Here is an 18,858-nt window from a genome sequence, read left to right as displayed (position 1 = left end):
ACAAGTCTATCTGACAGTGACACCCACTAAACATGCATGTTTCTTAGACAGTTGTCCCTCTTTTAGTGGTCTTTTACTGTCAGAGAGTGAGCTTTAAATATGAAAAGGGAAATTCCTATACCTACATGCTTTTCATCACTGCCGTTTGAAATCTGGCCACCAAAGCCATGAGAAAGACCTCTGGAGCTGGGTCATTGACCACCCAACCAAACTCCTGTTTACGTTTTCTATGCATTGATGGACAGAGGATCTCCAGGAGCTTCAAAGTCAGAAAGCATTCTGGGAGCCATTGCAGGAGATCAGTGGCTCTGCACGAGCGGCTGCAAGGGTGCTGGGAAGCCACAAGGTCCCACAGTGCATGACTGGCTGCCCACCTGCCCGGCATGTGCTGGCATCCTGCGTGTGGACGAGTCTGATCAAGAGAGAGGCCTCAGGTTTGCTCTTACTGGAGAGTACCGCGGAGACACTGAGGTTTGGTGGAAGAGGTTCCCTTCACAAAACTTTGTGGAAGACCAAGGCCCACGTACACTTGGACATAGTTGTCAGGAACTGGTCATTTCCAGCGTAAACTGGGCCTTGCCACTGGCTGAAAGKTCGGTTTGTTAAGAGATAGGTATAGTCACAAAAATATTTTGCTATGTCAAAATTACCTTGTCAACTTAATTTATGTCCAATTGCTACTGTGCGCTGTCTTCATCTAGCTTAGTTGAAAAAAATGGAAGTCATGAGAACAAGCATATAAATGCAGTATAAGGCAAAAAATTAATGACTAGAAGAGTATCAGCTAATCTGTGAAAAATTGAGTGACTGCACTTCTACAGAATTGTCCACTTAAGCAATTTAAATAAAAAGGAAACCAATTTTTGATTTAGGTATATGAACAAGTATTTTCTAGCCCTATTTTTCAGAAGTTTTCAAATACACTGGGTGGGGTCCATGGGAATGAATCAGAAGACAACAAAACAGTCACACTTTAAATATAAAAACTGAGAGAGCAGTGAAACACTTAGGCTATGTTGTATTTGTCTTTAATGATTTCTCTCAAGCCTCTCCTTAGACCACTGGGTGTTAACCTAAAATATTTTTTTAATTAACTGGGTTTTTCCTTTCTTATAAATTGGAGCAGCATGTGACCATCATTGTTTTCTTGATTTGTTTGTCCAGTATATGAGACAAAAATACATAGCAGCAATGGAGTGAGAATTTTGGGGAATTAGTAAAAAAAAAATTTAGCCTATTTAAGCAAGATGTACTGAAAGAAAGTTTCAGTTCAGCAGAGGGTCACCCACTGGGAATATTGATCTGATCTATGTAAATGTGTATTTTATAACCATTCTGATTTTACAGCCAAGATTATCCTTTACAAAATCTTCCCTGTTCTAAGTACTCCTGGGCTGAGGAGTATCTTAAAGACCTCTAATCTAATGTAATTCTTTCCTTTCAGGGAATATGGAGCCATTGATGATGTAGATATTGATCTGCATATTGATGTTAGCTTTCTTGATGTAAGTAATCTAATCACAGAATTACATAATGAACATTAATACCCATTTAATTCTGCTACACATCAGACTCTCTAGACAACCACTGAGACTTTCCTTCTTCAGAGGCTTGGTCTTCACAAGTGGCTGTCACAATATTGATTGCTGCTCTGTGGAAAGGTTTTCTTTTCCTTTACAATCTCATTGTTAAAATGTTTTGTCAGCTTTTATTTACTGCGTGTATATTTCCTTTCAAACATGCTTTGTGAATGGTAAATGTTGTAACTGATATAAATGAAATACATTTCTTTTTTTGCTATCCTAGACATTAGTTAGGTGAAAGCACTTCATAGAGTCCCGGAGGGAAGACGACCTTGGCTAGAGCTCTCCTGTGTACTTCTCAACATCCGCAGCTGATTAGGGAGAGGCTTGAGTGGCAAAGGAGACACAGGACAGCGATGCTGCCGACTGGCAGCATGACTTCTGTAACAGTTATGCTGTCATTAACTCCACACTTCCTCACCTCATCTGTGCAGTTACTTCCTGTCCTCTAGATGCAGAATGAAAATTAGTGCTTTTAGGGGCATCATTAGCTTCTGCACAGATATATCGTATTCCCAGGTCAGTACAGCACATAAGATAGTTGTTTTGGGGATCTTCTAAAATTTAAGAAAATCTGATTATGCTGTGAATTGATCTGATCAGTCTCAAGGAGGAGCAAGAAGGAGTTTCCTTTGCCCTGTGTTATGGGATGAGCTTCCTTTCCATCCTTATTTGCTCCTTTGCTCCTCAGCTTTGAAGCAGTATCTCTTGATAGAGGGGAATGTGTCTACCTACACTGCAGATGTAGTACTGTGTAGAAACCTGCGCCCAGTTTAAATGAGTGTACTTGAGAACTGAAAGCAGTCTAACACTGCTCTTATGGGCATCAGCAGGCAATAGTTTGTCCTAATTCTCAAGTTTAAAGTTGGAGTGGATATCCCATGATTGGGTAAATGAATGAAAGCCCAGTGTTTATACCTGCCCTAAGGTAGATTGACAAAATGCAGCAGTTCTTTATGATGGCTAATGGTCTTTGTTGTTTTCTTTTTATCTTGAATTAGGAAGAGATTGCTGTGGCTTGGGATGTAATTCGCACAGAGCCTATAATAGTGCGATTGCACTGTTCACTTACACAGTACTTAAATGGTCCAGGTTAGTCACCTGCGTATTCTTCATGTGCTTTGTGTGGTGTCTCAGTTCTGAGCCATGTACTAAGTGACGGATACACTCATTCATTGCCAAATCTTTGACCCTACATATGCTTAAATCTACTACTGAGAGCAGTCCTGTTTGTTTGAAATTATGCTCACATGTATTTGCAAGATTAGGCCCTCAATAATGACATGGGTATCTAGTTTAAACATTTTTAGGTTGCATTTTGGAACTTGTTGACTTGATATCCTGTGAAATATAACTGCCCTAGGAACCTGAGATGCTTAAGGAATAAGAATCTGCAATTTTTAATACGTTATTTCCTGATTTTGGAAATTAGGCACTTTGTATGCGGTCAAGGGATCATCACCACAGATGCAGACATCATTGATTTATGTACACATACACAGATCTGTGCAGCACATTAATATGCCCTTTTTTATGCACCTCTGAAGAATCAGGCCATGATAATTATCCTGTTAACTTCTGATTTCTCTATGACTGTGTGAACTCTGGGAATCTTTAAATTTGAATGAGAATTTTTAATGTTATATTGTCATCCTACTCTGTGGCTGTTAAGTAGGTAAAGCTTCCTCATGAGATTAAAAATGTTCCAATTCATGAAGACCCAAATGAGATTTGAAATTTGGAAACATTCATATGCAAGAGTCAAGTTCAGATATATTTTTACAGTGGGAAGTCAGAACTAAGTGTGTATTTTGGATAAAAACTTGCCTGGATTTGGAGGCTTCCAGTGCAGCTGTCAACTTAGGCTTGTATGTGTGGGAGAATTCTGCTCCTGGAAAATGAACAGATATTTCCAGTCATGGTATGTTTAGAAAAATATATCCCAATGAGCTATTTTTATAGGATATGTTGTCTGCTGATACTAACTATAAGCTATATTCTATTCATTCAAATGAACATTTCTTACATTAGTGTCGTGGTTTTTTGCTTGTCTTTCATCTTTGTCTGTATTTTTTTTTGATCCTTTTTATAAATGTGCAGAACTTAAAGTATCTATTTGCCATAGGTAGCTGTGTTGGTAATCAAGAAATTTCTATCAAAATGTAATTAAAAAAATTAAGTGCAGGAAGTAAGAGGCTGAAGTATGAAGAGCCTTAGGCAGAAGGAAATGATCTAGTGAAATGAAAACAACAAGATATCTTCTGCACTGTTGACAAGGTTAAACAGAAAGTTAAGCTCCCAGTCCTGCAACTGACTGGTTGTGGTGGTGACTGAGTACTGAGAAAGACAAGATCAGGGCCAGAGACAGATACTTCGCTGTTATTGGTATTACAAGTTCAGTGCAATTGCTGTTGCAGCCATGTCTTTTTATTTACCAAAAAAGGACAGTGAGATCCACCATCCTTTGTGTTACCAAGACCCTTTCTCTGTATATTCCCCTTCCTCCTGAAAAATGTTGCTTTGAGACTATCAAGCCATTACTTTTATGCAACATATTTTTCTCCTTATAGTACATTCTGTTGATTGATAAAAGAAACAGATATGCAACATACTCCAAAGCACAATGGGGGGTGTACATACCACCTTGTAATTATTTAATATCCTGATTTGAGGTACTCATCTAGTTAATATCTTTTCAGATTTTTGTATATGCCTGTGGGCAGTTTCTCCCAATATCTTAGAAACCTGCCTTAGATTAGGTTGAATCACCCTTTGGATGTGCTTGGCTGTCTCCTCTGGCTATAAAGCTTAAGTTGTCAGATTTTAAGATTGCTAAAACTACGTATGATGAATCCCATTGAAAATAACCCACCCTGCCCCACTCCGTGTCCTAAATTTGGTAACCTAAACACGTTGCTACCCATATTGAAATTATTTATCCCTTTTGAAAAATTAACGTTTGTCTTAAAAGATGAGATTATATTTGAATAGTAACATTAGAGAAATGGTGACCACAGTGCTTTGAATTTAGTGAAATTAGATGGCAAAGTTAGCTATATCATATTTTTTTAAATTGTCTTATTAAAGGGAAATTAACAGATTAACTTTGACGTTCTGAGTAAGATCTGGCTTTCTGAGTGATCAGAATAATATAGATATAAAAATACTGATTTTTTTTAGTAAAATTTGAACCAAACTCAGATTTTTTGTTTTGTTTAGCTTTCTTTTCCTTTCTTTACTGTTATCATTACCTCCTTACATAACACAAAGTATAAAGTTGAATCGTGCTTTTAATATGTGTTTGCTGTTGTCCTGCCTTGAACACCTGAGGTGTTCTCAACAAATGCTGGATTCCATCTGCCACTTATATCTAGTCAATGTTATTAAAGGATTTTAGTAATACTAGGAGCTTATTCTCAGCCTCTAGCCCTTATGCTTTCAATTTTCTGACAGGTAAATAAGGATATACCAATGGAAGGAAGGGTCTTGATGGAAATTCAGGGTAATCCTTGGCCACTGGGATTCGTACATCAGGCACTTAGATGATAAGTATTATGGACCTTGTATTAAAAAATCCTTAGAAAGGACACCCAGATATAAGTCAATTTGGTTTATTCTGCTCTGGATTTTCTTCATACTCACAAGAATTGTAATCATGTGGAGAAATATTTGGCTAGATTTGGACTTTTCTCCACATGCTTATCCAAGATCTAAGTTTAAAGATAGTTATGAGGAACTCATATGAATTCTACTTGTATTTAGTAAATTTGAATTCTTAATTGGAATTCTCTTCTCAGAAATAACAGAAATACTCCAGGTGCCCTGCACCTTTATAAATTTCTGAAATTCAGATTGTGTGGGAAAGTCCTTCAGAGGTCTTATTGAGGAAAATTTGGTATGTCCCTGATGGTGAGATACTAAAGAAACTGTATCAGCTCCTCTTTCTGTGAAAGAGCTATTTATTTATTTTTTTAGTTTTTCCACAGGCATAAAATCTTTTTTTCCAGTGAGGACAGATTCAACTTGGACTAAAGTAACTGCATGTAAAACTTTTTTGAGATTCTCCCATGGCCAGTGATAGACTGTAAACCAGAGGTAATAAATAGTGACATCTCCAGTTCTCAACTGAGAAGATTTTAAATAAGTAAATTTATTTAAAGCCAGGGCATCTTACCCTGTGTAAAGACTATTTACTTGGAAGAAAGTTTAAGAGATTATGACTGAGGTGTGTTATCAATAAAGATGCATTTAATCTGATCCTGCTCTCTAGTTGTTCTTATAGTATAAAAAATAAAGATACATTTATATAATTAAAATCAGTGGAAAGAGATGCATTTTAGAAGATTAAATGTTTAAAATTGATACTGACCAGTATTGCGAAAAGGACTATTTCTTCATAGACTCAGGACACGACCGCTTGCACCATTGCTTCAATGGTATTGCCTACAGTAAAGGTCCAGCTAGAATAAGGTCCTCAAATATGTGACATGGTCTTGAGTTCTCTGTTCTGAGTATTCCTGTAAGTACCTGTATCAACAAGATCTCTTTTTTCCCTAGTGCCAACTGTGGATGTATTTCAGATCTCTACTAAGGAAAGATTTGGGTTGGGACATCAGCTGAAAAAGTAAGTCTGGAAGAGTGTAAACCTGTTTGTTTAAGTTTAAATACTATACTCATTTGAGCTCCCAGACCATCTCAAGTATGATAGAATTCACAGGTTCTCAAGTTGGTTGGATCAAAGCATTCTGAACTTATTTTTCTTAAAAAAAAATAAAACACCAACAAGGTAAATTTTTTGCCTTTTTTAAGTGCAGTTTTGACAGTCCTTGGAAAGAAGTTGATTTGTGCTCCCTGTCAGGGTTTCCTGGCACTTTACTGCCATTTAGGAAGCAAGCTACAAAAGTTCAGAAAGACTAAGCTAAGAATGTTCAATTTCATATTTCTACTTAGATTGTGAAATCTCTGGAGCAGGCATCTTTTTGAGCATCATGCATTTTGAGCATCATGCTCCATAAAGGAGCTGCACTTTCTAAGTGGTGGTCTGTAGGATATACCACAATAATGAGGCCACCCAAGTTTTGAGGACAAGAAGGAAGAATAGTAGAGAAAAGTTAGCAGTTTCAAGTATTCATGATACAATCCAATTTCATTAACATTTTGATGAGTCATCTTTTCACATATGTTTGTGTTTATACCTCTGAATCAGTTTGTCTGTAGATCTGCATGAGAAGCACACTTCCACAAGTCTTGCAGTGGTTGGTTGTGCAGAGCATATTCTCAATAAGAGCACCATGTGAATTAGTTTTGGGGAAGGGAAGGCAGCAAGCATTTTTGAGCAGCTGAAGCACCCAATTGTCAGTCCACAGAGAAACTCTGCCTGTCGAAGGAGGATGTTGCATCACATAGCCTACGTGGTGGATACAGAGCCCTGATATTAAAATGAGTGTGACTTGGCTATGATGCGGAAATCTTTCTTTCTTAATTTGCAGAATCATGCAAACGTTTGTTACACAGCAGTGGAAGAATAGCAAAGAGAAGTCTAATTGTACGCACAATAAGAAGGTGTCTGACAAAAAGGTGAAATCCCCTCTGCACATCTTTTCTACATTGCGCAGGTAATAACAAGGAAAATGAGCTGTTATCATCACATCCTGTTCAAAATCTACAGCATACTTCACAAGGTGAAATGTTGACTTTTCTCCATAGAGAAGTGTTCTATTTATATCCTACCTCATGGGTTTCCAGTCCTTGCCTTGCATGACTTCAAAAACGAACTATGTACTACTGCAGCTTCTAAGACTATTTGAAGGCAGAACCTTTCAGTGCCCTGCTCTCTGAAACAACCATGATTCTTCTAAAACTGGAAATACTTCCTGTTATATTACTTAACTTGGCTGTATTTGTTACTGTACTAGCTTGGTAGCATTTGACTGTTATTTGGGTAGCAAGCATATATATTGCTAATTTTGTGGTTGTCCAACTCTTCTTTTCACAGCTGTACATATTTTTAATTTTTTAAAAGTAGAATGATCCCTGTGTCAAAGACTGATTTTTAAGAGCTGCTGAGCACCTACATCTCTCCGCTATTTGAACACCTGAACGTTCAGAACTTCTGAAATGCAGGCACAGAATTTCAAAGGATAAAGTCCAAAGACATTAAAAAACATACAAATAATAGTTCGTGATAGTTCAGTTAAATTCATTATGACTGCTACCAGTTACTTTTACACTTTAAGTCTCTGTAAAATCAGGCTCTGATTTTCTCTCTTTCAGGAATGTGACTGTCTACTATAGCATGTTTGCCTGCTTCTGAAGGGTTGACAGATCACCCCTTCTGTGAATTTGAATTGAATGCTCTTTGAATGTTTCTTCTTTTTGATGAATTTTGCCATTCTAAATTCTATGTGTAAAAAGCGGGGGAGTAAACAGTTGATTCACATCAAGAAGGGAGGAATGTCACAGATGACAAAAGTTTTTTTCCCTATTCAAAGGTAAAAGAGGAAGATGGTGTTTTGAGCAGAAAGCTTACCCATCCCATACCCTACCACTCATTGGCCAACATAGTTTGTGCGGGCTGTAGTTTGGGGGTTGTTTTTATTCAGAAAGGGCATGCAAAAGCTAGCCCAGTCTTTTTCCTCTGGAGTTGGCTGCTACGGCAGTCCATCTCCCAGGATCATTCAGCCCAAGCTCGAGGCCCTGTTTCCCTCTCTCTCAAGTCCTATTCCCACCTCCCATACATCCAAGTGCGATCATGAGCCATCTGCAACTGTGACTCAGCACACTCCACTCCCATTTCCCACTGCCGCCACTTGCTAACAGCTTGGGGAAGCCTGCCAGCCTCTTACAGGGATTTTCCCCTTGGGGTTTCGTTTCTTTTCTATTTGATCCAAGCCAAAAAATATTCAAAAGATTTGGATTACGTATAAAGCATAGAAAAATGATTCAGCATACCTGATACCAGTTCTTGTTTTGCAAGGAAAGGTGAATGTGAACGTTATAGGAATGTGCCAGTTCATATGAATGTTGTTTTGTAAAAATCTTTTGTTCTTTATTTTCTGTATTCATAATTTGGTTCCTTGCTTTCTCATTTCCAGTGTTACAGAGGTAGAACTTGTCTAAAACAGGACAGAATGGGGTCAAATTGTCTTCCACAAAGCACTTGGCTTATTGTGAAGTTAAAAAAATCATTTCAGCTAAAATAAATTTGAGTTACTGCCTGCAAGTTTCATTGCTCATTATATCTTCCATTTGATCTGCATGTAAAATTTGTTATGCTGTGTCCAGAAGACAGTAATTTTAATGGGATCATGCCATAATGATTACATAGGAAAGATAGATTTTGATAAGGGAAATACATTATAATCTTCTGTGAAATATGCAGTTTCCATTTCAAAAATAACTGCCTAAATAAGTGGTTTGATTAGAGATCTAGGGACCTGGACCAAGAACTATAACGATATAGCTCTTTCTTCTACGTATGCAGTTAGCTGCCTTTCAATCAATAAGAAGTTGTGTATAAACAGGAGTAAGATTTGGTATTAGGAAATTGGTCCTACAAGCAAGTGCTCTTTTTTTAAATGTTAGGCTGGTTTATCACTAGTCAGATACCTAAAGACAGCTGGCACTTAAAAATTCATGCATATACGTGGCCGTGGTTGCTTGTTTTGCACAGGTTTTTGATTAGCCTCCAACTACGTTTTTCTGTTGTTTATTTTTAAGGTCGCCAAGTTATCCTCCACCTGGCTGTGGTAAAAATAAATCAAAACTGAAGTCGGAACAGGATGGCATCTCCAAAACTCACAAGCTGCTAAGAAGGACTTGCTCTAGCACAGTTAAGGCGGAGGATGTGTGTGCCACAAAATCCCACAGAACCTTTGGCCGCTCGTTGTCCAGTGACCCTAGGGCTGAACAGACAATGGCTATTAAATCGCACAAACTGTTGAACCGTTCTTGCTCTGCAGCTGTCAAGCAGGAGGAGTGCATCCCTTTAAAGCCCCATAAGCTGTTAAGTAGGTCGTGTTCGGGGGATCCTCGATGTGAGCACAACAGCACCTTGAAGCCCCACAAACTTTTAAGCAGGTCTTACTCCAGTAATCTTAGAATGGAAGAACTGGATGGGTTGAAGAATCACAAGTTACTCAGCAAGACTTATTCCAATGCCCCTAAATCATCCAAAATGGAGCCTTTCAAGGAGTCCACCATAGCAGAGGGCAGGAGGCTCTCTCTTACCTCAGGGCTTATTGGTATCTTAACACCATCTTCATCATCACCTTCACAAGCTGCTGTGAGTAATAATTTTATTATTCTGCTTGTTTTTCTCACATTATTTTCAAATATGCTATTATGCTTCTTATGCAAAGGCATTAATATTCAGGACATACATTAGTGGATATACTGGAAGAGTTTTACATTCAGTGAAGAATAATGGAGTCTGCTTTTTAAGGTGGATTTAAACRACTATCTGTACATATATATTTAGGTCATAAAACCAGAATCTTCTTAAGTCAAGATGGAGACTTTACATCTCTCCTTGAACACAGCTCAGCGTACAGCTGCCGGCCATTGAGAAAGTCTGGTCACCCACTTCCTTCACTGCTTTCTTGCTGCAGGAAGGAGGGAGAGTGTGAGCTTCTGTGCTGCAAAATTGGCTTGGTCGCACAGGTCTTTTTTGATTTTCCTGTTTGCTTCATGGGGGAAACAACACCCCTTGGTTCATTCAGATGCCAAGTCACTTCTCCCTCTAGGCTTTTCATCTTTGACCATCATCATACTGGAAGGAATGCAGTCACGATTCAGCTCACCTTGTGTGCGTTTATGCTTTGCAAAAGGTTTAACCTTCACAAATACCCTCATGGCAGCAGAAGGTCAGGGAAGGAATTAGGCCCATGCTGCCTCCCTTTCTTTCCCCAGAGAGAGGTATGATTGTTTGGGAGAACAAAGAGTAGTGCAAATTATTAAGTTTAGGAGATAGAGCTCAAACTTAATTCTTCTGTCTCTGACACTTAAAAGATGGCTTTTACACTTTAGAGGAGAGAGCTGGACTGCTTGTGCTCTTTCAAAGGCCCTGGCCTGTTTTCTATGTTAGGCTTGGGAAGAAGCACTTAGGAAACAGTCCTCTCCAGTCTCTAGCCTGACAGGACCTTGATTTTCCCAGCCTGTGGAAACTGAGATCCTTGGTTGAAATGCTGTACATACATACATTTAAAATAGTACATTTTGAATAATGAAATTACACTGAGTGTATTACGTTTCATGGTAAACTAGTTTAATAAGCTGTGAGCTATACTCATCAAATCTAAAAGCATTGATTTGCTATTGTAAAATCATTTATATACATGCTGTGTGATTGGTTCCTGTAAAGTGCACAACCAAACTAATTTAAGATGAGCCAAAAAACTTTTCATCTGTACCAGAGCAGAGATTCATTTTTTTTCTGAACCAGTAGAGGAAGTCTCAACAGTCTTTTTCCTCCTAAAGTTAAGTGCAAAAAGTCCCATTGATTTTTATAAGATAATGAAGAGTTGTCTAAGTGGTTTCATAACTGATATTATCTGCCAATTCAGAAGAGATGCAGGCCCTACTTGACAGTCTATAAAAGTCTATATTAGTCCTAGTAATTTTATTACTATAATGGATTTACTTTGAGGGAAAATCATCACATACATGGTCGCATGCAATTTCACTGATATTAGCGGAAGGACATCAAGAATCCATTTCACATTTTACATGTGGGGACCAGATATACAGGTAATCTGGGTGCCTAACTCTAATCTGAAGTCTGTGGAATGTGTAACCGATGAATTACGACCCTAACTTATTTTAAATTCTCAGCTAAAATGTTTGAGTCTCATATATGTACACAAATAGCAGGATTATCTTCCAAGAGAAAAAAGTGAAAAGTTTCCCAAATAAGCAGTTAGAAGAATGAAAGAAAATAAGCCTGTAAATAAACAAAACTTCAAAAAGCTGTAAATGGAGCTGGTCTGACTCTCAGTCAAAATAAGGGTTGTTTGAGATAGATGTCAGCCTAGGGGAAGTCCTGTACCTTACTGACTCCCATAACAAAGGTACCTTCTAATTTATGTTGTTGCACATTGAAAGAAAAAGGCAGAAGAAATGTGAGTGGGATCTGAGCACAGAGTGCTGTCAGTTTGGAGCTCACAGAACTGAGCTTATAGTAGATATAAAAGAAAAAGATTTTCAACACTTCTAGAAGTTATTTTAGTCATTCAAGCCTAAGCACATATTCTGTATTTAGATAGGCATAAAGACAATGCACAGTTTAAATGTGAAAGAAGTAATCAAATGCCTGCTCATTAGAATGGAGTTGAGGAAATTGGTATTTCCATTTGAGACCAGAGTTTTGGGATGCTGAGATACACAAGCTCATCAGATTTAAAAACTAAGAAAGAAATTCTACAAACCCACTCTACACTGAGCAAACAGTAAAAAAGATGGATTATTTGTGATAATTGGTTTATGCAAATGAGAGGGTTTTTTAGATGCAAATATTGTGTAATTAACAAATTTGTACACACAGAATAGAAATGTTTTACCATGTCCTCAAGAAAGCATTGTATTTAATCTACCATCACTGAAGTTGCCTGAACTTTTTCCTTGCAGCAAAATTATGGTGCAAAATGCATTCCGGTACGAGACCGTGGCTTTCTTGTGCAGGTAGGATGTCATATCTTACCCATTTTTAAAACACTCTGGAGCATGAGCTGACTGTTAATTATTTTTAAGCAGATGTTGTTATTCTCATTTTCATTGTTCTTAGACTATTGAATTTGCTGAGCAGCGGATACCAGTGTTGAATGAATACTGTGTAGTTTGTGATGAACCCCATGTGTTCCAGAATGGCCCTATGCTGAGGGTAAGTTGTATGTTTGCTGGATTAAATAATGCATTTTTAATGCCTTCAATAGTAATGGACCATACAAGCCTGTTATAAAACTATTGAATTATTTCAGATGAGGTTCATCCTAGTTTTCTATTAGGATACAAAAATGTAATGCATATTGACTAGCTTTTGCTGTACATTTGAAGCAATATAATGCAAATAAGAGAGGGAAAGGAGGCTTGTGAAGTAATCATAGAAATATAGAGGAGGAATGTATTTCACTGATCACTAATGTGTTAGAGTAGTCATGACTGGATAAGGACAACTAAAGGCTGTGCATTAGACTGCTTTTCCAACTCCTTCTGATGCCCTTCTGAAAGCTTGGGGGTTATCTCAGTCCTTGAGCTCCCATCATGCAGTGACCAGTGTGCTCAGATACGCTGGCATTAATGCTACAAGGCCAAGAGTACTGCTGCCCTTCTTTTGCACATGGGCCACTGGAAGGAATTATCCTCCATAATTTGGTGAAAAAGGCAGTAGAAGGAGATGCTCTGTGAAGTGTCCTAGCTAGCAGCATCCTAGGCCAGAGGTGCTGTGGTGGTTCAGTATGTCCAAGTTCTGGCCAGTTATGCAGCTCTTCCTCCCTTCCCATACCGTTGTAACTGAAAATAAGGAATTTTGCACCCTCTCAGTGCTGTTGGTGAATGCATAAAGTGAAAAAGAATAAGGTTGGTCATAAAAGACACACTTTGCCTGGAATTACTGGATCAGTACAGCTTTGTAAAAAAGTATATAGGAGAATAAAACTCTTACCTTTTGGCCTGGCTTTACTGTGTGGACAGTTCAGAATCCTTTGTGTTTCACCTATCATGAATCCTGTCGAAACTCAAGTAACTTTTAAGATTAAAACCATGGAAAATTGTGTTAAACAGCAGTGTATGAATAGTCTGACACCTCACCTGCCAATATCTTTCTCAAACATCAGGTCCACAGTTAAGTCAGCAGCTACATGAGTTGAGCCAGACATCATCTATGATGTTCCCATGGAACTAAATGCAGGAAGGTTGTTGCTTCCATAGAAGCAGAAATCACCTCTTAGTCAGCCCCTGTGGTGCTCAATGGCACCATGGCCAGGAACTCTGACTGCAGGCAGAGTATGCAAATAGGCTGCTAATAGGATTTTCAAAAGCACCTACATGTTGCTAGCACTGATTTAAGTCACAGTTAAACCTGTGTACTTTTGAAAATCTTATCAAGTGGTTATTTGCCTCTTTAGGCTCATATCTGCCTTTTAAAAACATGATTTTCTGCCAGCTTTATCAGCAACGAAATCCTGATGAGAAACCTATGGAAAAGGCACCAGTTTCTTATCTTTTCTCTTTGAATGCAGTACTACGCATACTACCTGTGACAGAATGAGATAAGATTCAAGCGAGTTATATGCAAAGTTTGGATAATATAATTATTTAAATTACCAGGTCATTTTTATTGTCCATAGGACTCGGATAAAGCAAACAATAGAATTTCTTCCTCTTTGCGTGCTCAACTACTAAAAGAAAACAGCAAGGAAAGTCATCAGGTCTAAATTAAAAATCTTAATTCAGGTTTACTTCTGAATGTTTTTATTCCTCTCCCATCTTGGTGATCAAGATCTCTCAGAATGACTTTTCTCTTGGACCATCTTCAGCATATAGAAGAGTTATTTTAGCCATCAGTTTGGAAGTTGTTTAGTGCTTCAGAACAGAGGAAAGTACAAACATATTTGCCATTGCACACATATTCATCAGTGCCTCTGCAGGCAGCATAACCTAGCAAGCATTGCAAAAATGACAGTGTGTCCTTATATCACCCAGAGAGAAGGAGATAGTGGGAAGAAATCTATCATGCCCTCTGTATGCTTGAATGACTCAATAAGCAATATGGAGCCATTAATGAATCTGCAGATCTGCAGAGGGTGAGAAAGAAAGGATCTCATTTTGAATCTACTGTGAATTTGCCAGAAGCTTTTAAGGAAATCTGTGCTTCATTCTTCTGAGCGCTCTCTGAGGCAGCCCAAAGTAGTGAATTTTAAGTTTGTTTCAGGAAGATTGTTCCATTTATTTCGATGCTTCAATAATATACACGTGCATATATATATTTACATCTCTCTCTATATATATCTGTATATTGATATGTAAAATGGAAAAAAGAATGATCCAACTTAAAGAGCACTTTGTTTGATACTGCTACAGCAGTGAATCTTGGGAATGCACTGCTCTATTAAGCAGAGTGCAGGAGGCTTTCATTTAAGGTAAGGCTCCATTGGATCTAGCCTCACTTCACTTATAGATCCCATATACAGTATCCCTAGCCTTCATAAAGGGTTTAGAGTACTCACGGTTTTAATAACACAGTAACTTCATTTAATTTTGTAACTATCACAACCTCGCTTATATTTTTAGATTCTGTGGCTTGATCTCATTTTCAACAGATACCTGTATCTCAAAAACCTTGCTTAGATAGGCTCTATAATTGGTTTTACCACAAAAGATTACACTGACTAAATAGCTCTGGATATTTAACCATTCTCTTCCTTTTAAAGAATGGTTCCTTCATGTGCATGCACAGAGAGAGGATCGTGTGTGCAGAGGAGCATGTACCTTAGTGATGAATTTCCATTCTACCGTTTAAAGAAAAAGAAGGCATATGAATTTAGAAAAGCATAGCACAGTTATTGCTTGAGAAGTTCTTTTTAAATGTATTTAGGCTTGATTTTCTGCTGTCTAATGAAGTTTTATTTAATTACAAGGAAGCAATACTCACTGATGCCAGTGAAGAATTTAATTCTGCAGCCCTCAGTTCTGTCAGCCTGGCACCTTTCCTGAATGGAAATGTAGTTTAATTAATTGTCTTAAATGCAGTTTAAAAAATTTAACAATTGCCATCACACAAAAATTACATTCTTTTAAAACTTTAAATGATACTTAAAACTCACATACCTTGGTGTAATTTCTTGTGCTGGTTATTAATGACTTGCACAATTTTGATGTCTTGTTCTCAGGACAGCTGAAGATATCAAGTGAAGGTATGATATAAAGCTTTTCCTTTCTGCAAATTTGTTCGACAGGCTGTGTTTTTATCTTAGTCGTACAGTATCTTTCAATTGGTCTCTCTCAGTACAAGCTTTCTTCTCAATATTGTGACTCTTTTTCCTAGATAACATTTTGGGGGGGATTGGTCTGGTTTTAGTATCTTTCAATTTATTTATTTATTAATCCTGACATCTCCTTTCCTCTAAAATAGGAGCAACTTGATAATAGCAAGATATTTCTTTTGTATTGCTTAATTTAGTCACTAGATCCACATGGCAGACATACCAGGATATGGAAGATGTCTGCTGTAGAACAGCTGTGTGGAACAATTGCTTAAGTTTGGTTTTATGCTCTTGCAATGAAAGCCTGTCTTGCTCCAGAGACCATGGTGCTAATCTAATCATGCAAATGTTCCCTGACAGTTCAGGGATCCTGTCACAAACAGGAATCTTTAGATGTTAAGCTGTCTTAGTGACTTACTGAAAATAAATAAAGGGGAAAATGTTAGATTTCTCTTGGAAATTTCTTTGTGGAGCAAAGTATGGGTCCTAAGGACAACCAACCAGTTCTCTTTCAAACTCCAAAAGTTTCCTGACGTGTAAAAGACCAGAATTACAGATACTGTCCCTACATGTACTCCACATATGTGTGCATAGATAAATGCACATTAAGTAGGTGGAGTAACTCCAAATTACTCACAGCCCAATGCTTTCACAGGGTGCTGCAGCTGCTGCGATTACTATGAAGGTAAGGAAAACGGTTCTTGGAGGAGAGGGTCTTAGAAAAGTACGATAACCCTTCATGAAAGTGTATCACTACTTCATTCTGTTGTCTCCTTTTTAAAAAGTCAGGAAAGTGGCAATGTTTTCCTGTAAGTATTCACACCCTTTCCATATGAGATGAGGGTGAATGTAATTTCTTGTTACAGCATGTTTCTTTAGTATTTATTTTAAGAGCACAATGAGATCTATGCTTATTAGCACTCATTAGATCTAATGCTTAGGGCCCTCAAAGTGCTAAAGATATTAAACTGGTATAGAGTATACCACTGTATGGAGAGACACACTCCTACAGAAAGCCACAGAAAACTGGAAATTCCCTGAAATCACTGCATGGCATGGCTTGCAATGTTTCTGGAAAGCACATGCAATGAATACATGGATATTAAGAAGAAAAAATATTATATGACCTCTTAAGTAGCATAGGCCACACTATTTCATGCAGCTCTTCCTAACATTGAGTGCAGCAATTTGACGTGAATACTAGATACTTCACTCTTCTGAAAGAGACCGAGAAACAGCCTTGAAATAATTAGTGAGGGCTGGGACTGCAGCTGCTACATCCAAATCACTCTTTTCTTCTCATGTAAAGAATCCTAGAGAAATGGGCTGCATCTCCTGAAAGCCGACCTGCGTTGCACAGCTTTTAGAAGCTCCATAATCAGCCCATACCCAAGCTCTTTGCTCAGCTTTGGTAAACAGCAGGAAGTTCAAGGCCAGAGGTGGTTTTGTGCTGAGGAGAGACAGAAAAGTCAGCTCCTGGAAACATTCGTAGAACAATAAGGCTCTGCTCATATGAATCTTTAGACAATGTCTCATGTTAATATCTTTGGATCAATTCTCAACAGAAAAGTTGCCTAGATCAGTGAGACATAGACTAGTATTTGCTTGTAAAACAATGGCTAGATCTTCTTTACTAAATTTAAATTGTTTCAAAACACATATTTTGGAATGTTTTTTCTGACATTTTCAAACAGTTAATATCTCATTTACGTATGTGGTTTTGAAATATTTTAAATGGATAATCTTGATTTCTGTCAAAGTTGCATGTTAGACTATAACTTACAGGTAAAGTTAGGAAATTTTAACCACTTCCACAAAGTTCATTCCGGAGTACTGAGGTGAATGTGGCAAGTGAAAAGCATGTGAACCTGGAGCTTGTTTCATCCACTGCCTTTTAGAGCATTTTGTAAGCTTACATACTTAAAATTTTGTAGAAAGCAGTGTCTGAGCAAGAGATAATTTCACTTGAGTCGATCAAGTTAGGCATTATGTCAGTCTACCACACCACCGTTGAAATTCTTCCAGGCTCACCTATGAAAAATGAATATGGTCTTCTCAGTTTTTGTGCCTATATCTGTTTACTTATTTATTTGTTTGTTGTGGTTTAGGTGACAAATAAACTCCAAGGCAGGGATTGTCTCTTAGTATGTCTTTGTATAACTTTTACAGTAAAGATCCTGAAGGGAGAGTGCAGTCTTAGAATCACAGAAGTTGGGAACTTTAACGTATTGGTTCTGTCTTAAACAAAAACTGGATCCTCCAGTTCATATATTATATTTCACATTGTTATACATTTTGTTTAAGCTATTATACATCAAGTCATTTCACTTGTTAAAAAGATCTCTTTTTTCCTCCGTTCTAATGCCTGCTTCTTATTTGTTCTTACACCTGAGAGCATCTTGGATCAGGGACTCTCTTTTCATGAATGCTTACCTTCTGTAAGGAAAAACTGTTTTCTCTTACCAAGTATTGAAAACATTTCAAGTTCAAGCTCATCCCTTAACTCATGACAAGCACAAAGACAGAAAAATAATACATTTAGATTGCAATTCTTCAGGTGAAGTAGGGTATCTTTTGACTCAGGGACAGAGCTAAAAGTAAATTTCCCCTCTCCTCTCCCCCCAAAATTAATCTCCCAAGAATTCCTAAATCTCATGGAAGTCGGTGGCATTGTTGTCTTGTTTATACAACGAAGGTAGCATTTTTGGCTTAAGTTTTTCACTTTTTCCCATGGGCAGTTGAACAGTTACCACTCCAGGTGCTTCTTGTAGTGGTGGTAGGCGTTGCACATAAGATGCCTATAAAACACAGTAAACTTTTACTGCTGTCACAAAAGATGTCTGAGAAATTAACTTTTAAACTATCAAGCTGTGGCCACTTTGCCTGAACTACTTGGAACAACTTTTAGAATTCAAAAAAAGGACTCAAGAGACAAATTTTAATGTGATAAAGACTCTACCTGCCATGTGCTTGGCAGTCAACTTCAAATTACCCAAAGGACAATGAGGCAAATGACACAGAGAGGGCAGAAGATTTGTTAGGAAAAATTACAGAATTTAGAGATGTATGAAAAACAGAAACCTGTTCCTGTTAATAGGTTTTCTGTAACTAGTCAATGGTGCTGCACCAGGCAGAATAGATATTTTAATCCCTGCCCTGTAGAATTTGTAATCTAGAAGAGGTACAAAGTAAGTGCAGGATAAGAGGAAAGGTGTCCTCTTGTGGTTTTCCATAGAAGAGTTGGCCTAGGAAGGTGATGCCTGAGTAAATTAGTATTGGCAATGCTAGAAATACTGACA

At 37.8% G+C, this 18,858-nt stretch overlaps 1 protein-coding gene across 2 annotated transcripts in view; it reads left to right on the top strand.

Annotated features, from left to right (window-relative positions):
- The window catches only part of PARP8 (poly(ADP-ribose) polymerase family member 8), a 113,212-nt gene that overhangs the window by 66,764 nt on the left and 27,590 nt on the right, over nucleotides 1–18,858 (top strand). For both annotated transcript variants that reach the window (XM_026062972.1, XM_026062973.1), the window contains 7 exons: nucleotides 1,445–1,505; nucleotides 2,585–2,675; nucleotides 6,141–6,207; nucleotides 7,073–7,198; nucleotides 9,303–9,867; nucleotides 12,207–12,260; nucleotides 12,364–12,459. In XM_026062972.1, the coding sequence (XP_025918757.1) occupies nucleotides 1,445–1,505; nucleotides 2,585–2,675; nucleotides 6,141–6,207; nucleotides 7,073–7,198; nucleotides 9,303–9,867; nucleotides 12,207–12,260; nucleotides 12,364–12,459 (1,060 nt within the window). The remainder of the gene's footprint in view (nucleotides 1–1,444; nucleotides 1,506–2,584; nucleotides 2,676–6,140; nucleotides 6,208–7,072; nucleotides 7,199–9,302; nucleotides 9,868–12,206; nucleotides 12,261–12,363; nucleotides 12,460–18,858) is intronic.

The sequence above is a fragment of the Apteryx rowi genome, unplaced genomic scaffold (genome assembly GCF_003343035.1).
Source record: "Apteryx rowi isolate R43461 unplaced genomic scaffold, aptRow1 scaffold_197, whole genome shotgun sequence".
Taxonomy (NCBI): Eukaryota; Metazoa; Chordata; class Aves; order Apterygiformes; family Apterygidae; genus Apteryx; species Apteryx rowi.
Note: the sequence above shows the minus strand (reverse complement) of the source record. Positions and strands in the feature narration are given on the sequence as shown.